Below are 22,954 nucleotides of genomic sequence, written 5' to 3' on the forward strand. Positions count from 1 at the left end.
CGGTAGCAGTTTGTTCTTTTGCATCTGCTAATTTAAGTGAAGTGATTATAATTTCAGTTCAATATTATTTATAGAGTATATTTCTTTTGTCATATCTCACCGACATTAATTTCACTTCAATATTAATTAGAGCATGTCTTTCGCCATTTCTCTTCCGTATATCAACTACATGCAAGTACAAAAATACACATGTTCGTTGCAACATGTGGGTATAAATCTTGTTATATTAAAAATCACCACATTTATTATGTTCTTTTCAATTAAATAATATAACTTTTTATACTTTTATCATTACATTTTTTTCTCTTTTCTCCACTCAAAAGCACTTTCAAAAATTTAATAGGGTGTAAGTGTAACAAGAACTTTTAAACTACATTAAAAAATCACTACATTATCTCTATTCGCTCGTAATACCATAAACCACTCTTTGCAATGATTTAAGTTTTCACACGCATAGTAGAGTGTATAGAGATATTTTTAATCATCCTCGGTTAGTACATGAAGAAAGAAGAAGACACTTAGTGGGGTTTGTCTCCGGTTGGTACATGAAGAATTCTAAAATGCCTCATAAAAGGTACAAAGTTATTATTTACATATTATTTTTTGTTATGGAATACCGGACAACTCACACAGTGACAACACATGTATTTATTTAAATAGTTTACTTCAAAAAAGTATAGATAAATTTAAGTGGTGCCGTGCCACACTTTTTGATTATTGCTTTTTTCCCGAACGGTTAAAACTTTTATATACAATCAAAAACGCCAAAAAACTGCAACCTCCACAGACCGGAGAGAAGCCCCGTCAAAACAAAAGAGAAACTAATAAATAGAAATTTACACCACTCCGACCAATCTATATATCTATTTCTTGTACCAAAAAAACTCATACGACTTTATATTCTTAATCATGTCCTCAACCTTCACTTGTTTACATTAAAAAATATTTTCATTTCTTACTTTCCAAATACTCCAACAAGAAATAATTACAATCCCGTGAAAAACCTCTTTATCGGTTTTACCCATTTTAGTAGTCTTATGGAGATCTAACATATCTCTAACTGAAAAACCAATATAGGAGGGACTTTACACCAGTAACTAACGTTATATCACACCACTGCCGCAACCAAACAGCCTGTGACAGTGTGATCTGCCGACTTGAAACCCGAATCACATAACAAACACCTGCCATTCTCCATCGGAATGTTTCTTCTTTTGAGTGCCAACTTCGTTGGGATTTTGTTCATCTCCGCTCTCCAAGCGTGGATATTACACTTAGCCAGAACCCATTTACCGCACCTCATGATGTAATTGTTGCTTAGATCTTTATTTTGTTCTTAATAACCTTTTCACCAATCTCACCGAAAAGACCCCTTTGTTGTTTCCTAGCCATCGCTAGGAATCCGAACCCCTGGTCAAATTAATTTGATGCACATATTAACTGCTAGCATTTCTTCCAATCCTTTATTTCTTGCTCTAAACTAGGATGTTTAGCCCACTCCCAAGTCCAATTGTACAACCATCCTTGCCTCTAATACTTGTCACTCACCTTGCAAAGCTTGTTTTTCTTTCTAGCTTAAATAAGTTGGGGGAAAACGTTCTTTAAACTCAAATTCCTAACCCAAATGCCAGACCAGAAACTAAGCTTACTCCCATCCCCCAGAGTACCTTTTATCAAAACTCCTAAATTGCTACCATCGAATTTCATTTTATTCACTGCTTTCACATATTCGTTCAAACTCCCGTGTTTCCGCTTTTAAAAGGCATCGTTTCCCATCCGGAGCCGTGGGCATGAATAGCCCAAACAATTTTTTTCCAAAGGCTTTCTCCTTCCGTCTTGAACCTCCAACACCATTTTGCCAACAAAGCGTTGCTATTGTCTTTAAGACTCGAGATTCCAAATCCCCCATCTTCTTTCGGAATAGCCACTCTTTCCCAATTAATCTTCCTAGAATTGTTAGAGCCACCCCATAAAAAATCTCTTACTACTACTTTATATAACTTTCTTTTGTTTCATTTATAAAAAATAAAACAGATGTTTTGTAACATTTCGGGTTTTTATCGTATTCGTTTATTTCACTTTATCATTGTACAAACCTATTTCGGATCCTAATATTAATAAAAACCTTGCATTATGAGTAATCTAGTTTCTTTATATTTACATCAAGCCCTTCATGTTTACTCATTGTTTAAATCCTAATTATATCTTAAAATGTTCATAAAATGGCCAAAATACAAACATTAGGGACTAAAATTGTCAACGGCTGAAACTTGACCCACCTGGACGCCAGAGTGCCGCGCGGTGGTGGTCTAGAAACTGGCCACGCAGCGTTATGGTGCTGGACAAGCTCGTTTACAGGCCTATAATGTTGCCTTCTATTGTCAGTGTTCTTATATACAATGGCGAAGCTTGGACAAGCTCGTCGAGAGGGCCGGACACAAAATGTATAAAAGAAATCATAATCGGGGAGGCCCAAGCCCTACGAGCATTTACATAGCTTTCTATCTCCAAACCTAACATCTACCTATTCTAATACAGTAAAATAAATGTGGACACTTGTCATGTTTTGGTTAATTCTCACAATTTTTTCCCTCAAAAACTAATTTATCCTAATATATGTAATAAATCAATAATTATTCACTTTCCTTTTACACTATATTTATATAATATCTATATATTTTTATAAATATAAATATTAACATATTATTTTACTACATTTTTTAAAATACTTGGGTGAATTTCAAAAATCAACAAAATCATGTTTCTCAAATGAAAATTGTTTCGGGCTTTTTTATGGAACTTAAATTTGATATTATGGGTCAAAAGTTTGTAAATAGATTATTTGATACAAATTAACTACATTTAGGTCAAAATTTGTTACGGGTCAAAAATGAAAATTTTGAGTATTTTTAAAAGTTTGAGAATGCAAAATAGATTTATCGTCAAATTAGTTATGGGTTCAAAGTGTTGACTTTGAAATGCCAAAAGTATGAAAGTTAGAATTTTAAAACATGATTCGGGTTTAAAATTTATTTTTAAGGGCATTTTTTAAAATAATCAAAAGGTTCGAGATTTGGCAAACTGACTATTTTTCCATCAGCTATTAAAATGTAAGAAAAGACTGCGAACACTTTCGACATACCACCCCATGCCTATTAATGCTTCTAACTTTTATCAATTTTGAAATATTTATGTTAATATTAATTTTTCCTTCAATGGTGATCAGAATGTTGTATGGGAAGCATGTCATGGAAAACTATGCTCAAATGAAACAAAATATTCACAAAATTGGATGGTCAACATGTTATTTTTTATGTTGTCATCATGACAAAGTCGAGAAGCCCTCTGAAACTTATCAAAATTTTTTTCATGGTGTAGCTCAGAAAAACATAGCTCTTGAAGAACATCCATTGTTACAATTTAATGTAATTTAATGTTCTACTTTCCTTTAATTAGCGGTAAGTTGATAAATATATCAATAAAGGTAACGCTCATTTTGTATTTAGACTGAATGGTTAGAACTACTATCGTATGAGAAGTTTTATTTCCGAAATTGGTTCATAACCAAAAGTCTTTCAATTATACATATATGGCACCGAGAATGAATTTTTCAATAGAAAGAAATATTTCCGGGTACGATTTTGCACGAACATTTTTTTATTAAGTTCATTTAAAAAAATAATTTTATGATATAAATAAAATCAATTTATGTACACACTGTATAGATACAAGCATAGATGTAATACATTTTTTTTCATATACGATATATAATTATTTGTTTCTTATAATTTTTTAATTTGAATTATCTCGTGTGTGACCCGGGCTTTAAAACTAGTTATATATATAATCAAAAACCATATTTTGCTCCTCATACTACATCTACTATTCATCAAATAGTGAAATTTGGACCGTGTATTACCACACCTCATATTTTTTAATTGATATAAACATTTTTAGTGAATTTAGTATATACACATTTAAGTAAAGTGATTATTATTTCAGTTTAATATTATTTATAGAGTATATTTCTTTTGTCAAATCTCTTCCACATAAATTAGAATTTCACTTTAATATTAATTGGAGTATATTCTTTTGTCATTTCTCTTTCGTATATCGGCTACATGTAAATGAAAAAATACACCCGCGCGTTGCAACCCGCAGGTATAAATCTTGTTACATTAAATCACAACATTTATTCTATTATTTTCAATTAAATAATATAATTTTTTATACTTTTATTATTACATTTTTCTATTTTATCCACTCGTAACCACTTTCAAATAATTAATAGGGTGTAACAAGAACTTTTAAAATACATTAAAAAATCACTCGTAACGCCATAAACCACTCATTGCAATGATTTAAGTTTTCACATGCATAATAGAGCATAGAGAGATATTTTAAGTCATCCTCGGTTAGTACATGAAGAAAGAAGAAGACACTTGTGGGGTTTGTCTTCGGTTGGTACATGAAGAATTCTAAGATGCCTCATAAAAAGTACAAAGTTATTATTTACATATTGTTTTCTGTTCTGGAATACCGGACAACTCACAAAGTGACATCACGTATTTATTCAAATAGTTTACTTCTGCTAGCACTTCTCCCAATCCTCTATTTCTTGCTCTGAACTAGGATGTCTAGACCACACCAAGTCCAGTTGTACGATCATCCTTGCCTCTAATACCGGTCACTCCCCTTGCAAAACTTGTTTTTTATTTTTCAGCTTATATAAGCTGGGAAAAACATCCTTTAAACTCAAATTCCAAACCCAAATGTCAGACCAGAAACTAAGCGTACTCCTATCCCTTATAGTACCTTTTATCAAAACTCCTAAATTGCTACCATCGAATTTCATTTTATTAACTGCTTTCCCTATATTCATCCAAACTCCCGTGTTTCCGCTTTTGAAAGGCATCCCATCCGGAGCCGTGGGCATTAATAGCCAAAACAATTTTTTCCAAAGGCTTTCCCCTTTTGTCTTGAACCTCCAACACCATATTGCCAACAACGCATTATTGGTTTTTTTAAGACTCGAGATTCCAAGTTCCCCATCTTCTTTCGAAATAGCCACTCTCTCCCAAACTACCCAATTAATCTTCTAGAATTGTTAGAGCCACCCCATAAAAATCTCTTATTGCTAGCTTATATAACTTTTTTTGTTTTATTTATGAAAAATAAAGCAATTGTTTGTCATAGCTTTTTTTTAACTTTATACAAACTTCAGAAAAATAAATAAATAAACAATTCAACCCAATCATTTATACAATTATACGGTTTCTAATTGAGATATGTTGAATAACTGTGTTTATAATTATTATATCAAAATATTTTTAGTTAATTATAAATGCCAAATACTTAACTCTGTATTTATTTTGATGCTTAATTATGTCGAATTCTAACCCAAATTATATATTCTATCCAAAAATATAATTCATAAAATCATAAAAAACTTATTTAAGACAAACTATATTAATCCCTAAATTCATAAACTTACGGTCCATGAGATGAAGAGCTTTGTGCTGGTGTCTCCGTTTAACTCTGGACAAACCTTATTACTTGCTGGAAGAATTTCTAAGTTCAAATATTTAGTTTGTTTACATAATTTAATACTTTTATTTTGTGGGTCTTTGTTATTATTTTATTTTTATTTGTGGTTTTCTTTACCTGATCCATTTTGACTCGATCCAAATTTTACGCCTACCCAAATTATGCCATCCTACCAAAATTTAAGTATCCATCTCTTCATTCATTAAAAGTAGTGTTTGCATCGATACATAAGTCAAACAACAACCTTCGGTGTTAGTCTTTTTCGAATGAAAAAACTACGTCTTTGTTTTGTTTGGTTTAATAGTAAGTTTGTAATAAAACTGAAATGAAAAGGTACGCGCCAAGGTTTTCTAGAAGAATTATCATTTATTTACATTTTCAATAACAAATTAGCAACATAAAATGCACGTTAGACCAAAAAAGAGAGTATTATAATAATAATTTGTTATTAGGTGTTTGGATTCTTTACTTTCAACAACTTATAACATATAAAATTTTTGAAAGGTTAATAAGGTGTTTGACAAATCATAAAGCCTTATGGATTTTAACTTATGAAGAAGACAAAATTAGGGGTGTTGAGATTCCTTATTTTACCTCCTTAAAACTTTTCATTAAGTTAATAAGTTACAAAAGTGTAACTTATTAACTTTCCTCTCTCACATCAAAAGCAATCCCAAGCACCCTATTCTTTTTCAAAAAGTTAACAAGTTATAAGTTAGTGAAATTAAGCAATCCCAAACACCCCCTAAAGGGGTTTTGAAAAGTTAGGAATATGTAATTTATTAACTTCTTATATTTGATTTACCTATTACACCCCTATAACTTTCAAAACCCATCACACTCCTTTTAAAAACGAGTGTCATTTTTAATCATTTTGGTTTTCCTTAAGACATAAACTAATATAAACATTTTTTTAAAAACTTCTTTTAAAAAATTTATAAGTTAGTAAGTCATTTTAACATAAAGTTCCTTTACACTTAAATAAACAATCCCAGACACACCCTTATAAATATTGCATCTCCCAACCCTTAAACCCAAAGATCCTCTATTCACCTCCTAATCCTTGATTCATTCTGATAAGTGGTTACCATGCCAACCAGTCTCTCCGACATCCACCCAGACATCATTCAAACCCACATCTTACCTCGACAAGACGCCCGATCTCTTTCCACCCTCGCTACCGTATCATCGTACCTTAACACCCTATGCTCCGACCATTCTCTCTGGTCTCATATCTCCAAGGCCACCTGGCCCTCTATAACCCACCCACTAGTCGATGACATCATCTCCACCTTCCCTGGCGGCCACAAATCTCTCTTCCAAGACTCTTTTCCTTCGTTAACCACCACCGTCAACCGCCATCACTCCAGGTATAATAAGATTAATATAACTCATCCTTTACCATCACAACTCATATCAGCAGTTGATATTCGATACCAAACCGATATTATATACTCCACAGTCCAGTTCACTGACATCACAACTGATTTCTTGTCGTCTGAGTTATTAATAAAGTTAAAAGCAGACGAGACTAGTAATAATAATAACCGATATATTGACATGAAAGTGGACGAGTTTGCGGGTGTGGAAGAAGAAAAGTTACCTCATCTGAAAGATTCGGTGACATTAAACTGGATTATTATCGACCCAACACTAAAAAGAACTGGTAACCTATCCACAATCAAACCGGTTGCCGTAAAGAAGGACTGGACGACTAACGAGACCCTAGTCCAATACGTCACCGTTTTACCTGGATGTGATCCAGGTGAGATGGTGAAGTGTAGGATACAAGTGGTTTTGGGTGTGGGTCATAAAGTTGGGTTGAAGGTCAAAGAGGTGACGTTGATGGCGTCAAATTTGGGTTCGTGTTGTTTGAAAGGTAGGGAGTTTTTGGTCATTTTGCGTAGGGCAATTATTGAGGAGAATAATATTGTGACAAGGGTGGCGGCTGGGGAGAAAGAGGGACGCAAAAGGCGGCTTGAGTTTAAGGAAGTTAAAAGACAAAGAAGGGAGTTGCTGAGAATGGAAGAAGATAAAAGGGACAGTGATATTGTGAAGAAAAGTATTGGCTTATTGGTGTCATTTTGTTTTTCTGTTTACTTTTTTAGTTTGATGATGTTACAGTAAGTCATTGGTTGTATGTGGGAAGAGTAAACATATTCATTCAAACATGATGGCCATATGAAGAATAAGTCACTGTTTGTGCTAATTATTTTCTCTCTCCTGATTTTTTTTTATTATTTTTTTCCACTAGTTTTCTATTGTGTATATAGGGTTTCTTGTTTGGTAAGTGTTGATTCATTAAGTGTTGAACTAGTAAGACTGTAAGAGGTCTGACTAGTTAAGAGGGTCTGAATGAATAACTGCTGTTTGGTTAGACTTCTGAATAATTACATAGAGTGACTATTTTATCCTTCTACACTATTAGCAAATAGTTTGTTTGAATAAGTTAAATTAATATTCAGTGGGGAATATAAATTATTTTTATCGATCCAACCTATTATATAAGTTAGGACAATGATCAAATAATATTAAAATACAATAAATGATTTATCGAATATTAATTTTAGATTGAAAATAATAAAAATAAACTTATAAAATGAAATAAAAAATTTAATGCTTTATTATTAGTAAACATTAAATTGCCGTAAAAAAGAATTAGTAAATATCAAATACCAAAGCTTTTGAATGCAATCCAACTATATACATATAAAATACCTCCTCCACCTCCTTCATATTATCATTAGAGCTAATAGCCATTTTTGTCCATGTGGTTTTCGACTTTCGCCACTTCAGTTCAAAGTTTGATTTTTTGTCAATTTAGTCCTAGTAGTTTTCATTTTTAGCCTGTTATATCCTCCCGTCTAACGGCATCCAAGTATGCCGTTAGTTCTTTATCACCTGAGGGCTAGAAGTGTCTTTTTAGATATTACCTCAGGGACTGAATAGTCATTTTAGATATTACAATTAATTATTATATTAACTGAATACACAAGAACTTAGATACGATATTAACTGAATACAACCAGTGATAAAGTGAAGAACTAGGGAAGAAGAACCAGCGATTAAGTGAAGAACAACATGGAAATGTGGGATACCAGATCTTCTGGTGATGATTTCGATCTAGACGTTGAATACGGTATGTATTAACCCCTTAACCCTAACCCTAACTATTATCTATTAATCAAAGAAACCCTTGAATTCCAAACCCTAACCCCTAACTATTATCTATTAATCGGTTTCATGGAATTTTCCAGACCATTTTACTATTAAATTCCACCATGGGGGAGAGTTCGAGAAATCTCCAGAAACTACATACAAGGGGGGTTTGGTTACTTTTGTTGATAGAGTGAATGCTGATATGTTTTCAGTGATTATTGTGAATGATATGGTACAACAATTAGGCTACAGCGAAGAGGAAGTTCTTACTGACCAGAAATTCTATTTTAGAATTTCCGGAGGGGACTTAGATTCAGGTTTAAGACCCTTGTCCAATGATGCTGATGCTCTTAGCCTCATAGGATATATTAGTGTGCATAAGGTAATTGAGGTGTATGTGGAACATTCACACATTATATCAAAGGTAAAAGAGGCTTCAATGTTAAGTTGTTTTAATGTGGAAATAGATGATGAATTAGAATCTGATGAACCTACAGAAGATGATGTAGTTGAATTAGATGACATAGATTTACATAATGTTAGGGTGCCTGAATCTGATGAAGATGTAGAGGGGTTTGATAGTGATAGTGAGGCAGAAGGTTCTGATTATGATTCAGACTTCATATTTAATGAAAACAGTATGGATGACCCAAATCAGGATATGGAATTATTTAGAGCAGCCGTGGATGATATATCTGATGAAGGTGAAGATGTTGAAGATAAAAGAGATGAGTTAGATGATTTAGATCTACATGATATTGATAGTCTTAGTGATCCTGATAATGATACTATGTTGCAAAGAGCTATTAGGATGAACAAGAAAAAAAAGAGTAAATCACACTCAAAAGAAACTGATGAAGAATATTGTCATTTTTACTTGGGTCAAACTTTTGGTGGTAAAGATGAGATAAAGCAAATGGTGAAGACTCATGCAATTCATTCAAGGAGACAACTTCATGTTGTGAAGAATGACAAGATTAGGTATCGTGTAGTGTGTTTGGGGAGAAACTTAAATATGGGTAGTTGTGAAAATAATGATAACCAGACAAATGAGGTGGAAGAGAATCTCATGCCAAGAAGGAAAAGAAAATGTAAAAAAAATTGTGGGGCCCAAGAGGGTAGTTCCAGCCATAAATCCAAACCTAAAAAGAATAAGATTCCTCATCCCACTTGCCCATGGGTCCTACATGTGTCTTTTGATGGGGCTGAAAGAATATGGTGTGTGACAACACTAGATACTGAGCATCAATGTTTACAAACTAGAACTGTAAGCTTATGCACGGTTGGGTGGTTGGCAAAGGAACTGGAGGAAGATCTTGAAGAGGACCCAAATGAAAGTATGAGGAAATTGCAAAAAAATATTCAAAGGAGGTTGCAAGTTCAAGTCACCCCTAACCAGATTTACAAGGCTAAAAGAGTTGCTAAAAAGAATGTTGTGCATGATTTTAGTGGTCAGTATGCTATTCTTAGAGAATATTGTCAAGAGGTGGTTAGATGCAATCCAGGTATGTATTTTTAAGTATCTTAAACTGTTTACTTATGTATTTTAGTGTAGTTTTGCTAAAATATTTACTTATGTATCTTAAAACTGTTTACTTATGCTAGGTACAACTATCAAGATTGATGTTGAAAGTGAATGTAATCCTAGCAGCCCAACTAGACAGTTTAAGAGGATTTATGTATGTTTAGCTCCATTGAGGGAAGGCTTTAAATTATGTGGGAGAGAATTATTGGGGCTAGATGGTTGTTTCATGAAGGGGATATACCCAGGCCAAATCTTAACTGCTGTTGGAGTTGATAGCAACAATGGTATTTATCCTGTTGCATATGCAATAGTTGAATCAGAAAATACCAATTCATGGACATGGTTTTTGGAGATTTTAGCTGATGATCTGGATTTGACATCTAACTCTAATTTCACTTTTATGAGTGACAGGCAGAAGGTAATTATTTAACACTTGATTGTGTTTTATATCATATTACTTACAAATATTTTTGTTTTAAAATTAGGGCTTAATACCTGTAATACAAAAAGTTTTCCCAAATGCTGAACATAGATATTGTGCAAGACATATTGAAGAAAATATGAAACAAAAGTGGAAGGGTCAAGCTGCAAAGAATCTGTACTGGAAGTGTGTATATGCAACAACTCCTCAGACATTTAATAAAGCAATGAAACAGGTGTTTACAGAAAATAAGGAGTTATATGATTGGTTGAAGGAAATTCCACCAAGGCATTGGTTAATATCACATTTTACTGGTATTTTTATGTTATTAATTACATTCTTGTTCATTACATTATTGTTAATTACATCCTTGTCAGTTGAATTACTTATGCTTATACTATAGGTAGGGCACTAAGTGATTTGCAATTAAACAACATGTGTGAGGTGTTCAATAGGCAGTTGACACCTGGAAGGGACCTCCCTATCATTAGTTGCCTAGAGTTCATTAGGGAATACCTAATGAAAAGAATTGTGAAAGTGCATATGAAGATAGCAAAATGTAAAGGTCCATTAACACCCAATGTTACAGTTTCATTTAAAAAAATCAAGAAGGATGCCACTAAGTGTAATGTCATTTGGAATGGGGCTACAAAGTATCAAGTTAGTGGTCCAAATCAAGAGCAATATGTTGTGACAGTTGACCAAAGGTCTTGCACATGTAGAATGTGGGACTTGACTGGGTTCCATGCAAGCATGCAGTGGCATGTATTTTTGATATGGGTGAACATGGATTGGATGATGGTGTGCCAGAGAAATGGGTTGACAAAGTGTATTGGTTGGAGACATGGAAGAATGTTTATGCACACACCATAGATCCAATCAATGGCCAAGAAGAATGGGCACCATCCCCTTGGCCCACTAAATTGACTGCTCCTAAGCACCATGTGCAGATTGGTAGACCAAAAAAGAATAGAAAGAAATCTGCTGTGGAAATTGAATTACTGAGTCAAAAGGTTGGTAAAGCCAAGAAATTGCCAAGGAAGGGTCGTACAGTTACATGTGATATTTGCAAGCAACCAGGACACAACAAGAGATCTTGCAAGAAGAGGAAAACAGGAGATATAAGAGAAGCAGGAGGTTTAGGAACACAAGTTGATGCAACTGATGCAGCAGGCTGTTCAGGGGTTTAAACTGCTTTTGGTATTGTAATATTAGGATGTTAAACTGCTTTTGGTATTGTAATATTTTGGTACTATGTTTAATTATGTTAAAACTTGTAATCTTTTGGTATTAGGATGTTTTTGGTACTTTTTACTTTATGTTAAAACCTGTAATCTTTTGTATTGGTTAGTTGACCTTACAAATGTCAACTGGAATGGCTAATGGTATATTGTTTGAATTGCATAGTTGATTGTAGTTAAAGGGCATTTTGGTAATTTGTATTGGTTTTTATTTGTTTGTCTGTTTTTTTCCTGTTTGTTTGATCTGAACAAGCAGGCTGATAAAAGGCATTTTAGTAATCTGTATAATTTTGGTACTTTGCATACAAAAACATACAATCTGCATAATTTTGGTAATCTGCAAATAATCTGTTAATCTTACAAAAGTCATTTGACCTTAACATACAAAAGCAATATAAACTGTTAATCCATTAACCTTTAATTTCATGAGTTTTTGTATTTGGTATAATATGTTAATCTTTATCATCTTTAATTTCATATGTTTTTGAATTAGGTTAATTTTGACTTTTACAAAAGTCAACTACAGTGGTACTATTGACCTGTCAAACATTTTACACAAAACCAACCAATTAGCTTGTCAAACATTTTACAAAACACTTAATCAAACATTGAGTTGTTTAATCTAACCATATGTTCAAACAAAGAACATACATTTTCATATCATAAAATTAGTACTACAAAAGACAATACAGTGGTACGATGACCGTACAACAAAGAGATCTTAGCAAGACAACTTCAACATTCAGTGGAAACATACATAAAGGAAAAAAACAACCAAAATAAAAGTCAATGCAAACTTCATTCTTTTGGTCTTCAATTCCATTTTAGTACATGTTTGACATATTGGAGGATCCATCCAAACAACAAAGCCACAACTCCTTGGCTGCAATTAACAAAAATTAGGGCAAAAAAAACCTAATTTCAAATGTTTGTTCAATACAATTGTATAACTTACCTGTTTGCTGCAACAATAGAACCGTCTTCCTGGGTTACTCTCCGTATATGAGGTACGAATCACAGTAGGCCAACCACATGAGCAGAAAACCATGATTGATGATCTAGAGTTTTGATGGAACAATTTGGTTGATAATCTAGGGCTTCGTTCTGCTTTTGGTCTTATAAGGAAAAGAAAACTGATTTAAATTAAACATAATCTAAAACTAAAAAGAAAAAGACAATAATACCCTTAAACTAACGGCATACTTGGATGCCGTTAGACGGGAGGATATAACAGGCTAAAAATGAAAACTACTAGAACTAAATTGACAAAAAATCAAACTTTGGACTGAAGTGGCGAAAGTCGCAAACCACATGGACGAAAATGGCTATTAGCTCTTATCATTATTATACCTTATCAAAAAGAACTAACTACTCTGCTTTGTTTCTCATCACAAGAGAAAATAAAGAAACCTTACTATGTCCCATCGTTTTGACGATGTGTGACGGTGGTGAAGGTGGTGGTTGAAGGCATGCGAAGGTGGTTGGTGTTTGCGGTGGTCAACGATGTGAATGTGAAGAACAATGGTGAAGAAAGGGAGGGGCAAATGTATATTAGGGTTAAGGGCATACGTGTCCACTTAACCATTCAACAACATTTTTTAACTGAGCCATTAAGAGGTGTGCTGAACCATTATGATGCGGTGTTTAAGTCAACCAAACAATCTGAATCTAATCGAATCATACCCTTGCATCTGAATGATTTCATTCAGACCTAAACAATCAGCCTCTTAGGCTGATTGGGTTTCTCTATTCCAGAGAAAAAAGTTTTGCCTTTTATTGTCAGTGTTCTTATATATAATGGCGAAGCTTGGACAAGCTCGTTGAGAGGGCCGGACTCAAAATGTATGAAAAAATCATAATCGGGGAGGGGGACTCGAATTTTCAGCCGAAAACGAGTAAATTTACACTACTGCGCAAAAGAAAATAGGGTGGAGGGGGGAGGCCACCCCGGGCCCTCACTAAGCTTCACCCCTTGCTTATATATCAAAAGGAGCAATTGGGAACGTAATCTCTGATTTTGTTATTGGCTTTGCATCATCGATCCCGGCCTATAATGCTGGCTCCTCCTCAAAGCTAAGAACGATAAAAAAAAACATTATCTTTTTAAAATGTAGTTGTTTAAGTTTTAAATTAGGTATGTATTTTTTTATTCAAATGATTTAGACTACAATACAGTTTTGAGCATTTGATTTGTATGCCTTTTGATTTGAATAAAACCAATACCAAAGTTTTGCAAGGAGGATCCAAACAAATTGTAATGTATTTGAGGTTTTATTCTATCTGGCGCGTTGTGTCGGGACAGCTGGTAAAACCGCAGCTTCGAAACTTGGCCGTTGGTAAAATCCCAGTGTTACGACGATGAGTCGACACGAATTCCGTCAGCACCGGCTGCGCTCGTTACGATATAGACACCATTAGTAAAATTTGAGGGTTAAAACCCAAAAAATTAATTCGTTAAATTAACATATAAAAACATTAACATATAAGAAAACAAAATATTTAAGACAATGTTCATTTGGTTGGCAAACCCGGGCGGTGGTAAAACCCAAGCGTTGTCGGTCCCGGGCATTGAGGCGGTAACTTGACACGAATTCGGTCGGTTTTGTTTACGTACCTTACGGTATCGGAACTAAAAGACGGAAAAAATATAAAACTTGAGGTGGACCAACGACCAATTTGGGGGGGGGGGGTACCATTATCGGTTATGGGCTTTAAATAAGGTCGCGAGTCTGCGCGAACTCGGTCGGTTTCTTCTAGATTTGTTACGATACTGGAACTAAAGCAAAAAAGACGTTTGGTAGGTTTCCATTACTTTTATTATGGTAACTGAACTAAGAAAAAAATCACCGACCAATACAGTGCAGCCGCCAAATTGTGACACAAAACTTGTTAATTATATATAGTTATAATATAATTAGAAGGCTGATCCAAACATGGAAGTCACTTACGCTGTGTTCCTGAGAGTCACTTAACAGAAGAAAGGAAAAGAAAGGGAAGAAAACAAAAGGTAAGTTGTGTCCAAAGTTTTTGTGGGAAAGAAAGGAAAGGAAAATCATAAAAGTGTGTGTTCCATAGTTTCATTTAGGAGAGAAAAGGAAAGGAAAAGATGAGAAAGAAAGAAGAAAAAGGAAGGAAAAGTTTTCTTTCCAAATTGGAAGGAAAGTAAGAAGAAAGGAAAGGAAAGGAGAAATAAAAGAAAAGAAGGAAAGGAAAAGTTTCCTTTCATTTCCTTTCTCTTCTCAAGTGAACTCGGGAACACAGCGTTAGAGCATCTCTAGCACTAGTTACTACAATTTTACTGCTTTTGTTAGTCACTAGCATTAGCATGGGCGGATCTAGAGTTTAAATGGGATCTAGAGTTTAAATGGGTGGTTCCTTCCCAGGAACCACCCGAGTTTCAAAATAACAGTGTATTGATATCTAGAAAATATTAGAGGAACCACCTTATAAATTAGAAAGAAACCACCCAATTAACAATACAAGTGTTGGACTAGTTGGTAAATTGTTGGCTTTGTAAGTGAAAGGTCATGGTTGTCTCTCTAAAGTTAAGTTTATATCATTTGTTAAATATATTTAATTGTTCTTGATGTTGTTAATTTTTAAATTTTAGTTTTAGTTTATTAATTTGGTAGTTTTTGTTAGTTTTGATTGTCAGTTTGTTAGTTTTTAATTTGTTAGTTTGTAATGAACTTTGCCCGAATCATCGAACCGACCCAAATCATCGAACCGACCCCGAATCTCGCACCGACCCGAACCTCGCACCGACTGGGGATTTTTTATACCCGCTTCTATAAAATTGAAGCATATAAAAGTAGTGCACCACCTGAAAAGAATTCCTGGATCCATCACCGAGCATTAGACATATTGATTTAAGTGTGCTTATATGGAGATAGATGATAATGTAATGGGAATCTTTAGTTCAGTAGAGGACTTAGAGTGTAATAGTGTCTTTGGGTGGGCAATGGATCTTTAAGTACATCTAAGTAGTTCGCTGTCTTGGGTTGCTGGCTTACTTGGTGACAAGTTTGTTTATTGACGTAGTGGACTCCAAGAAAGAATTGCCTTTTACAGATACTTCTTCGCTTCACAAGTCACATCCGAAGTATCCTTTTTTTTTCATCTTCCTTCGAGTTCGACACTTAAATAAGTGGAATTGCCACCTCAACAAAAGTCACTTAAAGTTTGCTACGTAGGTAGCGGATTACCTAGCTGTACTCACAAATTTGTTGCACACCTATATATGTTCTAGTTATCTCTAAATCCGCTACTCTTTCAAAACAGTCATGTGACGGAGGTTAATTTGTTAGCACATGACTTGAATGATCATGTATTAAGAGCTAAATTGGCTAAAGGTATGTGTCATAATTATTACAGGGCTTAGAAGTGACATCCAAACATATACGAAAGCCATTGAGTCTATTTTGTAAATCTTTTGAATCATATGATCAGTTGCTCATGATTGGTATTAAATGTCTAAATTAACTTTTTTTTAAAATCATCATCATCATCATCATCGTACTCAGTATATCCCGCCAATAGCAAAGCTATGGTAGGGTCTGAGGAGGGTAAGATGTAGGCAACCTTACCTCTACCCCATAGGGATAGAGAGGCTGCTTCCGGTGAGACCCCCGGCTCGATAGTAGTTTTGCAACAAGCCTTGGACATAAGGCACATAACACTCAATCATCGGGACACCGGCTGATCGGTGCATGTACACTTGTCTTTCGGCTATCAACGCCACCACATGATGCCTGATTAACCTTCCGCCACTTTTAACGTTATTTTCACGAGATTAGTAAAATAACGTCAAAATTAGTGCAATTTCACGGAGACGTTTATTGTAAAAAATGTCTAAAAGAAACACAATTCCTGGATCCATCACCGAGCCTTGGACATAAGGCACATAACACTCAATCATTTAGACGTTTATTAAATGTCTAAATTAACTTTTTTTTAAAATGATAGTATATTATAAACACAGCTTAAAAGAAACACCCAAATTAGGACCGAACCAAACGGACCCAACCAACAACCAAAAACCAGTAAGGAAATTACAACATGAATGAGATCGATGATCTGGTTTTTAAACATAACCGAGTCTCTTCCTTAATCAACTCTAAGACTTCAACATCACGGAGACGTTTATTGTAAAAAATGATATCATTGCTTTAGCTAAACTCCAACATGTGACCAAATTAGTCTTGCCCAAGGGCACAGAAACAGTAAATGATTTATCGGTTTAGTTCTAAGCCCACGATTTATACATGCGGTATTGTGTAGATTTACACGGAAAGCCAACGCCTCTTTAGTAGGTACATGATCAAGCTCCGTTCACCAAGTGAAATAATTGATTTTGAGCGGAATCTAATTATTTCAAGGAAATAGCCATTAAGGACTAAAACCTACATGATAAACTTCTAAATCAAACCTCACTCTGAAAAGTTTGAGTTTTCCATCCGACACCCAATAGACACCCTCCTGACCAAACCTTACGTTAACTCAAAATATAATAATCTATCATGTTAAACACAACTAATTTTTGAATTTTATGACCATAAATACCACAAATTAGTTAAAAGTATATTACAAATATATTTGAAGAAACGTGGATCTACTCACTGGTAGCAGATCTGCTTTCCTCGGGTATGATTAAACTGTTTCACCGATGGTTCCTCTGAATCCGTGTTCTTCCACCTACAAAATGAACAACGCCGTTACTTACCCCTCAGAAAGGGACAGAGGGGTCCTCTTTGGGGTAACCCTCCGGCGTGAGAATCAGTATCTTTGTGGAGAAGATAATAATGTGTGAGTCAGTGAATCTCAAGAGTATTGCTGAATCGCTGAATACACTTGATTGTGTGACTGTGTGTTTTCTGTAACTGACTGTGAGTGAATATAATTCAATATGATTGAATGTGATATCACTGCTTGTAACTGTCAATGATTGGGTGTGAATGTGTCATCAAAGTGGAGTTGATGCTGTATTTATAGTGCTAGGGTTACCACCGGTTGGGCTCAACCTCGTTGGCTTCCTCCCATCGCACTGCGCCACGTGTCCTCTGGGACACCTGGCGCTTTCTCGTTGGTTGTAATCACGTGGTAACACATGTGTCATGCTGAGTTGTCGACCTTTCATTCGGCAGCTATCAACATCAGCATATTCTTTCTCCTTAAAAAGATACCTTCTGGAAGGTTGTCTGATGTGCACAATCAAGGTTGCCCTAATCCTGATTTGGATAAGGACGAGGTTGATTATGTGCACGTATGATATGCGCTCACCCTGAGGATGCGCGGGGTCTTCTCTTTATTCTCACGCGCAGATATTTCATGCACAGATGTGATATGCACGAGCATGTGATATGCGCCGCGCGCTGATGCGCTGCGCGCATATGTGATGCGCGAGCATATGTGTGCCTGGGCATATGATGCCTGAGCATGTTTTGTATGCGCCATGCGCATAGGTTTTGGCTTTGTGCCTTCATAATGTCTTTATCTTGTGGGTTGACCCGCCTTGCTTGGTGTTGAGGCGGGTACATACCTCTTCAAGCCCCCCCAGTCTAATGTGTGTCTTATCTCGCGCGAGCGCGGTAAGATGGATATTAGACTTACTGATTTTTGTCTTTTAATGGGGTTTTGTCGTTTTCCTGGTTGCTTCCATCGTTGCGCGAAGTTCTATCCATTTGGTTGAAAACGAAGGGTCCAAACACGTGGTTAGTTGGTGGTGACGTGCGCCGTAAACATGTCAGACGTTTCGTGTGCTCGAGGTGCTACAGTTGCCTTTCACGTCCCTTCACACAGCTGTCTTGAACACGTGTCGCGCTCGCATTGGTTAGCACCTGCGAGTGAGGGTGCGTCTCTGCTCCGTGGCAGGTCGGTTACAATTTTATGTCCCCTCAACAGTGTTAGGGACACGTGTCGCGCCCTCGTTGGCTTGGACCCGCGAGTGGGGGCGCGTGAAATCCGATCAGCTGCCACATTTCTCTCTCCTGGGCCTATAAAAGGAGGCCCTTAGGAAATTTTTATCTTCATCTTCATTGTTGATAATTTTCTTGTTTCTGCCTTTCATATTCTGAATTGAGTGTTTTCATCTTTTCGATTTCTTGATTATATGCTGCTGCAGTTGTATGTCTGATAGTTCAGACTCGTCTAGCCCCTCAATCACCTCTGTTGCCTCTCGAAGACGCCGTGTGAAATCTGTGGTGATGTCGACATTGAAGCAAAAGGGGAAGGGGAAGAAGGTTGTTGAGACCACATCGGAGGAAGTAGGGAGGACCAAGGCCACCAAAAGGTGGAATGAAATCCCCTGCAAATTGAAGCAGGCAGATCTCGACAACCTCATCACCTCTCAGGGCTTTCCCACCCTGTTTGGCTGCATGTTGCCTAGGTCCGGGCAAACGGCGGCGGACCCGCCTGCCGGCTATATATCCCTATATAGCCACTTTTTCACCCACTGCAACCTTCGTCTCCCGATGACAAGGTTTGTGGGTGCACTGCTGAAGTTCTATGGGATTCATATATCCCAAGTCCATCCGTTTGGACTCGTGCGCGTGACTCACTTTGAGTTCATGTGCAAATCCCAGCGCGAGGAACCCACTCCTCGGTGCTTTCAGTATTTTTATAAGGCCAAGATCCAAGACAATTGGATCTCTTTTATTCCTCGCAGTCAGAAGGTGAAGTGCTCCACTGTTTCATTCAAGAGCCTTCATGACTGGTCTGAGAGGTTTTTTTACATTAGGGCCGGTGTGATCCCCATCCGTATGACCATGCGCTCTATCACTTCTGCGCCTGCGGATGAGGGTGTCCTCAAGAACCCAACTGGCGCCTGGGTTAAGAAACTGACCGCCGAACCATCCCCCGCGAAGAAAATTTGCGAGGAGGCGCTGGTTGGGGTCGGCATGAGTAAGCTTTGGGCCGATAGCGCGCTTGAGCCCGTTATCCAAGTCGACGGGTTGTGTAAGTTAATTTCATTGGTTTATTTATTTTTTCTGCGCGAACATAATTCTTTTGCTGATATCACTTGATTTGTTTTTGCGCAGTCACCAAGGATTATGTCCTTGCCGCTTATGATGAACAAGTGGAGGGTGGCTCCGTCGCGCTTGGCGCTGGGGAAGTTGGTTTCCCAGATCGCTTCGATGACATGTTCATCCCAGTGGATCTGGAATTTGACTTTGACAGTGACGCGCCTGGTAAGCCTTCGCACTTATGCTCATTCCTCTAGAATATCCAAGTTTATTAACAGTTCTGTTGGTTGTTTTTGTAGATGCGCTTGAAAACTACGAGCTAGAGCTCGCGGAAGAGGAGGAGGAGGAAGAGGAGGCGCCCCTACTAAAGCGCAAATCTAAGGGGAAATCTGGCGCAGGGGCCAGTAAGAAACAGAAGAAAGATGACACCCCTGTCGCTCATCCCCATGCTCAAACGAAGGGACCTAAGGAAACCCAGGTGTTTACCACAAAGGTTTCTTTAGCTTCTCTGCCTGTGAGAGTGGGCAGACCTCCTGTCCACTTGAGGTATGGTGGCGTCGCCTCCTCCTTTCGCGCGGCTGAAGAGAGAAGCAGTGCCGCGCCTGCAACAGGTATACTTTATTTATCTTCATCTGGCTGAATTGTTATTAAACCTTTGCTCCTTTAAATGTTTGCAGAGGCAGCGACGGTAACAGATCAGCCGCAGGCGCCACAAGGTGCCACGGCTGCGCCGGGGACTCCATCGAAGTCCCCTGTTCTACCCTCTGAAAAGGGTAGAATGGATTTTATGGCGATGTTCGATGCGCGAACAGAATTGCGCCAAGGTAAGTTTTGCACATATGTCTTCTGAATTTTTCCCTTTGGAGTCAGTCATAAACCATTTTTCCTTGTTTATTTGTTCATAGGAGTTGTAGCTGGCGCAACAGTTGCTGGTGATACTCCTGGCGCCGCTGCCGGCGCCGCTGGTTCTGGTCCTGCTCCTGCTAGTGCTGAGTCTCCCCTTATTGGGATTACCAAGGAGCAGGAAACCGTATTGCGCGCCGAACTGACGGCGTCGAGACCTCCCTCGCCTCCTCCTGCACGCAGCCCTCCCCGCGAGGCTGGTTTGGAGCCTTCCAGGTCGCAGGAGAAGAGGCCTGTTGAAGAAGATGAGGAGGACGAGGGGGTTCAAGTTGAAGACTCCTTGGGAGACCGCGCCAGCCCTGCGATGCCGCAAGTGTTCGCAGCGCAGACTTCTGGTAGGGCTGGCGCTGACTTTCCTGCTTCATCCCCGCAGGTATGTATTGATTTGTTGGTCCGCTGCGCGTACCTCCATATAAGTATGTTTTATGACTTAGAACTTTTCTTGTGTTTTGCAGGAAGGTGACCACGTTTACCGCCCGAGATGGAATATTAATGAAGAGAGTTCCTTTCAATCCATGGGCGTATGCGAGGACTTCTGGGCTCATGCCGTGCCTCCTACTGAAAGGAGGTATCAGGAGGAGCGCACCCGCGCGGACTTGCTGAACGACCATGTTTTCGCTGGGTCGGCTTTCTTCGCTGCTTCCCAAGAGCTTCGTCGTGATTATATTAAAGTACGCGACGCTCTTGTGGAAGCCCAGCGAGAGGCTAAGGTGGCCGCCTGGAACCTGTCCGATGCTCGCGCGCGAGCTGAGAAACTCCAGGCGGAGCTCAGTGAAAACCGAGCAAGTGCCAACACCGCATACATCAAGCGCGGGCATGAGCTCCAAGCTGCGCGGGAGAAGCAGCAGTTGGCGGAGGCCGAAGTTGCCAAGTACGCGCGCAGAGTGCGTGTCTTGGAACAGCAGGCCGAGGCGCGTGACCAAGCTATCGTCCAGAGTATCACTGAGAAATCATCACTGGAGAGCGAGGTTGCGCGCCTGAAAAGGGATTTGGCGGGCCGCGCAGGCCGATAGAGATGAGGCCTTGGCGACGGCGGCGTCTAGCCAGGAAGCACTTGGTGCTGCGCAGGCGGAGAAAGAAAAAATTATGGCGGCAGCAGCGTCTGATAAGGAGGAACTAAAAAAGACTAAGGAAACTGTTGAGTTATTAAACTCTCAGGTTCCTGCCCTCGAGACGTCTGTTGCTGGCCTCGCGCAGGATCGCCAATGGCTGGTGTCACAGGGCATGGCTCGCTGCGCTTTGGCGATGAAATATTCCGCCGAGTTTCAAGCCCTTGTGATGGACTGCAATGCCGCCGCGCGTTTGGTGGGCCGAGCTGAAGGGTTTACGGATGGGTATGAGTATGGCATGTTGAGGAAGAACCCATCCGAGTACCCTTACAAGAGCGATGCGGCCTGCGCGGACATGGCCGCGGTGGGGGAAAAGTATATGAATACTCCCATCCCCATCCTTATGCAGGTACCTTGATCTTAATGAGTTTTACTTGACTAACTTTTCTAAGTGTTTTGTACTCATTACTTTTCTAATGATTTACAGATAGCTGCGCTTGCTGACCAGCCCGACCTCGGCGCGCTAAAGAAGTTGCTTGATGATTGCGAGAGGGCTGGTGGCGATGATGGTGGCGCGGGGGATGTTGCCCCTGCCAGCGGCTCTGGCGCTGCGAATAAATCTGCTCCTGCCACCGTCGTGATAGAAGACTCCAATGAGGAGGAAGAACTTGACTACGGTCAGTTCGGAGATGAAGAGCAGGCCGCGTCAGATGCTGCGGGGGATGATGAAGGTGATGAAGTGGCTGACGTCGACGTGGAGACTTGAGAAGCCCTTCATCAAATTTTACATATTTAATTTTTTATACTTGTAATTTGTAACTCATCATACTTGTAAATTTCAAACCAATGGAATGAAACTTGTTTTCACTTTTTCACATCTTGCGCATTTTCATTCATCTCTTCATGTTTGCTTGTAGATATAAGATATGCTTGCACGTTAAAATAAGAACAAGGTTGTAAGGAAATTATTCACTTAACCTCTGTTCTATTTTGTTTGTGGTTTCGCAGTATGTTGCTCATGCTGACATGCGCGCTAACTTTTCATTATTTCTTTTTTGCGCGTCGTTGTCGCGCGGTATTTATATGGAAGTATGAGTTTAGCCATTACATGTCAGCGTGTGTTAGTCAGATATCCACTATGATTCCGC

General features: G+C 38.0%; 3 protein-coding genes across 3 annotated transcripts; all 3 read left to right on the plus strand.

The window, feature by feature from the left end:
• The first annotated feature begins 6,636 nt into the window (after positions 1-6,636).
• Positions 6,637-7,674, plus strand: LOC143606405 (F-box protein At2g27310-like). The gene has a single exon (XM_077082178.1). The coding sequence runs from the start codon at positions 6,637-6,639 to the stop codon at positions 7,672-7,674; it is 1,038 nt and encodes a 345-aa protein (XP_076938293.1).
• A 954-nt stretch (positions 7,675-8,628) lies between these two features.
• Positions 8,629-10,661, plus strand: LOC143606406 (uncharacterized). The gene is made up of 3 exons (XM_077082179.1): positions 8,629-8,686; positions 8,805-10,211; positions 10,312-10,661. The coding sequence occupies exons 1-3, from the start codon at positions 8,629-8,631 to the stop codon at positions 10,659-10,661; spliced, it is 1,815 nt and encodes a 604-aa protein (XP_076938294.1).
• Positions 10,662-10,791: 130 nt separating this feature from the next.
• On the plus strand, positions 10,792-11,842 carry LOC143606407 (uncharacterized). The gene is made up of 3 exons (XM_077082180.1): positions 10,792-10,966; positions 11,056-11,312; positions 11,375-11,842. Exons 1-3 carry the CDS (start codon positions 10,792-10,794, stop codon positions 11,840-11,842), a joined length of 900 nt encoding a protein of 299 aa, XP_076938295.1.
• Positions 11,843-22,954: the final 11,112 nt, after the last annotated feature.

Source organism: Bidens hawaiensis, unplaced genomic scaffold (genome assembly GCF_021521415.1).
Source record: "Bidens hawaiensis isolate Kalapana, Puna unplaced genomic scaffold, B.hawaiensis_p1.1 tig00074653_1, whole genome shotgun sequence".
Classification (NCBI taxonomy): Eukaryota; Viridiplantae; Streptophyta; class Magnoliopsida; order Asterales; family Asteraceae; genus Bidens; species Bidens hawaiensis.

What these genes read in the sequence shown, in the direction of transcription:
- LOC143606405 (XM_077082178.1), top strand. Translation starts at nt 6,637, where the DNA reads ATGCCAACCAGTCTCTCCGACATCCACCCAGACATCATTCAAACCCAC.
- LOC143606406 (XM_077082179.1), top strand. Translation starts at nt 8,629, where the DNA reads ATGGAAATGTGGGATACCAGATCTTCTGGTGATGATTTCGATCTAGAC. An exon ending in CGATCTAGACGTTGAATACG is followed by an intron (nt 8,687 to 8,804) that starts GTATGTATTAAC and finishes GGAATTTTCCAG; the next exon opens with ACCATTTTACTATTAAATTC. An exon ending in GGTGGTTAGATGCAATCCAG is followed by an intron (nt 10,212 to 10,311) that starts GTATGTATTTTT and finishes TACTTATGCTAG; the next exon opens with GTACAACTATCAAGATTGAT.
- LOC143606407 (XM_077082180.1), top strand. Translation starts at nt 10,792, where the DNA reads ATGAAACAAAAGTGGAAGGGTCAAGCTGCAAAGAATCTGTACTGGAAG. An exon ending in GTTAATATCACATTTTACTG is followed by an intron (nt 10,967 to 11,055) that starts GTATTTTTATGT and finishes CTTATACTATAG; the next exon opens with GTAGGGCACTAAGTGATTTG. An exon ending in ATGGGGCTACAAAGTATCAA is followed by an intron (nt 11,313 to 11,374) that starts GTTAGTGGTCCA and finishes TTGCACATGTAG; the next exon opens with AATGTGGGACTTGACTGGGT.